The 4714-nt window shown below is 46.5% G+C and overlaps 1 protein-coding gene across 2 annotated transcripts in view; it reads left to right on the forward strand.

Annotated features, from left to right (window-relative positions):
• Window positions 1–4714, forward strand: part of ptk2ba (protein tyrosine kinase 2 beta, a) — a 167384-nt gene that overhangs the window by 137745 nt on the left and 24925 nt on the right. Inside the window, exons 24-26 of one of the 2 annotated variants that reach the window (XM_068025927.1) lie at window positions 1577–1726; window positions 3212–3241; window positions 4332–4356. In XM_068025927.1, the coding sequence (XP_067882028.1) occupies window positions 1577–1726; window positions 3212–3241; window positions 4332–4356 (205 nt within the window). Of the gene's footprint in view, window positions 1–1576; window positions 1727–3211; window positions 3242–4331; window positions 4642–4714 lie in introns of those variants that run through there. The other variant, XM_068025926.1, reaches the window with a different exon arrangement.

Genomic DNA, 4714 nt, shown 5'->3' on the forward strand with positions numbered 1-4714 from the left:
AGTCTCTGGAATGCAGCTTCGGACTGAGAAGTAAAAGTGCTCCCCACTGAGGGAAAGCGGGCAGCCTGGGGTGGCTTTGATGTTTAAAATGAGTAAAATTTATTTCCTCATCAAGTTTTCTTTGATTGGAATCTGCCTCCTAATGTTACTGTTCAGTCCTGAGATGTTCTTTAATGTTTGGTTTGGTTTTTATGTCAGTTTCTGTCCTGTCTAATTGCCATGAGTTTGATGGGAATGTACATTTAAAAATAAGACCAGATGCTGACTGATTTTCAAGCTTGGAACTCAAGCTTGTGGTCCTGTTGATCATGTTGATGTTGATTTGAACTCCTGGCGGGGATTCTGTGGCCTGTGGGTTCCAGAAAGTTTGGGGGTAAATTTCATCTTCCCAGCCTGGCTGATTAATCTGGCGGAACGCGGACAAAGACGGGGTGAGTCTGCATTGGACAGTCAAATGAGTTATCACCCAAATGGCAATTGTCAAAACTTACCCCCTCTGCATCAACAGGTCAGTCAGTCATGTGGGGTGTTGAAGCTAAGCTGGTGCCATTGATGTCTGCTTCGACAGAGGCCGGGATTTTACCTGGGCAATGGGGGTCTCAACCTCTGTCAAAAGCACCGCCGAGAATCCCGCGTTGCCCCTTCTGTGGGAGGCCCACCGAATCAAGTGCCAATTAGGCATGGGATCAAGGAGGTCCCGCCCTCGGAGAGCTGACAGCCAATCAGAGGCTGTCAGCTCTTTAACTGAGCAGTGTTACCAAGGAGGCGGTGGCTGCTGCTGGTGGAACACCCACCCGAGGCCCAGGAGCGGTGCTGAACCCCAGGCCACAGGTAGATCAGGGTGGGAATGGGTCACACAGGAGGTGGGTGTAGGGGGGTCTGCAGCAAGGGCGGGTGGTGGCTCTCAGCGACCCTCCCCTCCCCCGCCTCCCCCCCCACCCACTTCCCGCACCTCACCCAGACCCAGCAAGCAACCCACCTGTTTTTTTTCCCATGCTTCCCATGCGGCTACAGGCCCACCCACTGCTTAGCTAATTGCGGTGGAGAGGAGAGTCCCCTGATTGTGCATTAATTGCCTAATTAAGGGCCTCAATTGGTGGCGGGCAGGAAGACCGGGTCTCCTCGCCCCGAACTTAATTTCAGTGGAGGCAGGAAGGTGGCGGAGTCCCCCCCTTCAAACCTGCCTTGGGGAGAGCATAAAATTCCCCCCAGAGTTTCACTGTGGGAGAGGAGGTTATTGGAAAATGAGAACTTTAGTGTATTTTAGTTTTCACTCTCTATATTGGGGTTCAGAGGGCAATGTGCAGCTATTAGCACAATCTCAGCAAAGATCACAAAGCACAGCATGGAATATGAGCTCATTCCTAATCTGTACAGTTGAGCAATGCACCGTACTGTGCATCTATCCATTGTATTGTCCGGATGTAATTCGGGATGTTTGCAGCTGACAGGGAAAGGATGTTGTTAGATTGGGCTATCTCTCCGAGGAGACACCACAGAGCTACTCAGTCTCCAATGAAAACATTTGCCGTTACTTGTTTGTAAACAAACCTGATTCGTTTCCTGGGTTTCGTAGGAAGCTGATCTTATTGGTGAGATTGAGAGCAAAGAAGAGGCACAGAAACTCAGGGAGATGGAGCAGGTCAAACTCCAGGAGCGAATCAGACAGCAACAACGAGAGATGCTGGAGGATAAAAAGTGGCTGGAGAAGGAAGAGAAACTTCTGGTAATTTACTTTCTTTATAATTTGTAAACAGAGAAGCTACTTTCAAATGGACATTATTTCAATACAAGGAGATTTCACTCTATTGGAAGTTTTTAACTTTATGATGAGCCAATTAACTGAGTGTTTCTGACAGAAGATGGCAGGAAGACAGGGGTTTGAGTTCAGTCGCTGTCTTCTTGTCAATGACACTGATGTACAAAGAGTTTTACACCTTGGTTTTGCTCAGCTTGTTCAGTGTCATGTGAAAAACATTATGGCCCCAAAATTCCTTGGGAATTTGCTGGCCTCCCATCATAAATCCAGTGGGAGACTGATCGACATATTTCCCAGGAAAATAGATTCCATCTGCTCCTGGCAGGACTCTCCATTTCCAGGACATTCCTGCATACCTATCAGGGGCAGAGTCTCTGTGCATCTCTAAGCAAGCCTAAACAATGACCAGGGAATGGAGACTCCCTATGTCGGGACTATCAGTGGAGGCCCGGATACGGAGTGAGATGAGGCACACTGACCGCTCTGAGGCCAGGCAGGAGTCCCACTCAGCACCTGGCCTGGGACCTCGAGAAAGAGGCAGGTGAGACGCCTACAAAGGTCACCCAGGGGACCCTGTCCCCTACCTGGGGTGGGTGCAAAGAGACACCCAAAGTGACACCTGTCATATGGTGATAAGGTGCCAGCTACTAACCCTATAACCTCTGGGATGTATATTACTCTGACATATACATAATTTACATAACTTGTAATTCAAAAGCAGAGGTTTTGTGTGGCTGATGAAATACAGTTAGTTTCATTAAAATCCAGTTAATGGACATAGGGAGTAACAGCAGGAGGGAGAGGGTACGGGGGAGGGAGGAAGTGTGGGGAAGGGAAGGTGTACGGGAGAGAGAGGGAGTACAGGGGCGGAGGGAGTGACAGGCAGGAGGATGGAAGGGATACTGGAGGAAGGGTGGGAGTACAGGGGGAGGGTATGGGGGAATGGATATGGGGCAGGGGAGAGTACAGGGAGGGAGGGGGTACAGGGAGGGATGGAGGGTGTACAGGAAGGAAGGGAGGGGTTACTGGGGAGGGAGGGGTTCAGGGAGGGATGAAGTACAGGGGAGGCTGGGGGGGAGGGAGGGAGTGTAGGGGAAGGGAAGGAATACAGGGAGGGAGGGGTTGCTGTAAATGAGTGTAAGTATTACACTGGGAATGAACTCTGGATCTATCAACTACTCTTGAAATATTTCATTCAGAACTTAGTGAATGTTTAAGACTCTTAACCAAGTACGGAACACAATGTGTCAATCTGTCTGTTATTTCAATCTAATCAGTCAGCTGTATTGATCACTCCATCCATCTCATCTTGTACTGACAATTGATAGATATCTCTGATCACATGACTGGTTAATCAAACCAGATTCTATTGCTCAGCCAAGTGTTTTGCGAACATGTTTATGACGGATTCAGATAATCTGTGTACATTTTCACTCTTCTTTTCCCCACTAGGCTCCAACTGATAGCAGCCAGCCGCAAAATGTAAGTTTTAATTTAATAAATGATTTATTTTCAAAATTTAATTAGCATTTTAATGTAGAAATGGTATGAGGTGGTGACCCTTTGAGGGTTGACACTTTCCCTACTGTTCATGTTGTTCTGTAGTTGTTCAGGGGAATTACACCAAGGGTGTTAACCCTTAAACTGCTGGCCAGCACATTCCTCCCCCTGTCTTTTGGGCCTACTAAGTTTAGTTGTTGTCAAATGAACAATTGCGATGAAAGTTTCAATATTGTCATAGCAAAGCCACTGTAACATTGGGAATAACATCTTCACTCTTTTTGTAAATTTTCCACCACAACCTTCTCTCCTCTTCAAGAGGAATTGATTCCTGCTCACATATTTCCTTTCAATGATTTCTGGGTGTGGGTAGTCCTGACCAGTCAGTATTTTATTGCCCATCTCTAGTTGGCCTGAGTGCATTAAGAGCCAGCCAAGGAGTGTGGGACTGGAGTCACGAGGAGACCACACCAGGTAGGGATGGCAAGGTCCTTTTCCTGAAAGGCACTAGTCTACCTGTTGGGGTTTTGTGACGGTCCAGCAGATTTCATGGTCATTTTTTCTGGTGCCAGCCATAAATGACCAGACTAATGAATTCGGTTTTGTAAAATTAAAACCCGCTAACTGTTGTGTACCTGTAATAAATTTGAAAGAATCAATTTGATTGGTTGTTTTTAACAAAATGGTAGTTTTTCATTGGTCCCATTTTTACAGGTAATGAAATTTAGTTAACAACCAATCAAATGCATCATATAAATCAAATGTGGTTCTAAGTGGCTAAAGGTCAATGTTCCAAGCAATTAGGAGTTCTCAATATAACATCAGACGCTGACACTGCTCCATCAGATTGAACTCGAGTTAGTTTTCCTGCCCGACGTGTTACTTGATAAGATGCTGTTTCAATGGGCCGGGAGAGTGGGTGTGAGGGAGTAATTCTCTTGCTGTCACTGCACTGGGGTAGGGGGTTCACTTTAGTGGATTACAATGGACAGTCCTAATGAATTTAACAACAGGGCAGTCAACAAATAAATGCAGGAAGAATCAACATATCTCTGATCTCTTTTATTTCTAGGATAGTGACCAGGAGACCAGCTACAGTAAGTACCTGATTTATAAATGGAAATGGTTTGAGATGATTTTGTGCTCTGGAACACTCTGGATGTGGCTTCACATATAACAATTATATTAGAGTACAAAAACTCAAAACTAAACTTCTTTGCAAGCATTGAGATATTGAGGGAAACTTTCATCAAAGCTGCTGGGTGGAAACGGGACCATTAGCGCCTCTGAAAGGGTGAGGGAAAGCTTAGCACGCCATTCCCGATCCCGATCCTGATCCCAATCCTAATCCCAATCTCGAAACCCTTTCCAGTCCCACCCATGCCAGCTATGGGAGGCCCCATGTCTGGGCAGCAGGCAGTGGGGCCTTTGAATATGTAAATCGATGTCTGATGA

Source organism: Heterodontus francisci, unplaced genomic scaffold (assembly GCF_036365525.1).
Source record: "Heterodontus francisci isolate sHetFra1 unplaced genomic scaffold, sHetFra1.hap1 HAP1_SCAFFOLD_766, whole genome shotgun sequence".
Taxonomy (NCBI): Eukaryota; Metazoa; Chordata; class Chondrichthyes; order Heterodontiformes; family Heterodontidae; genus Heterodontus; species Heterodontus francisci.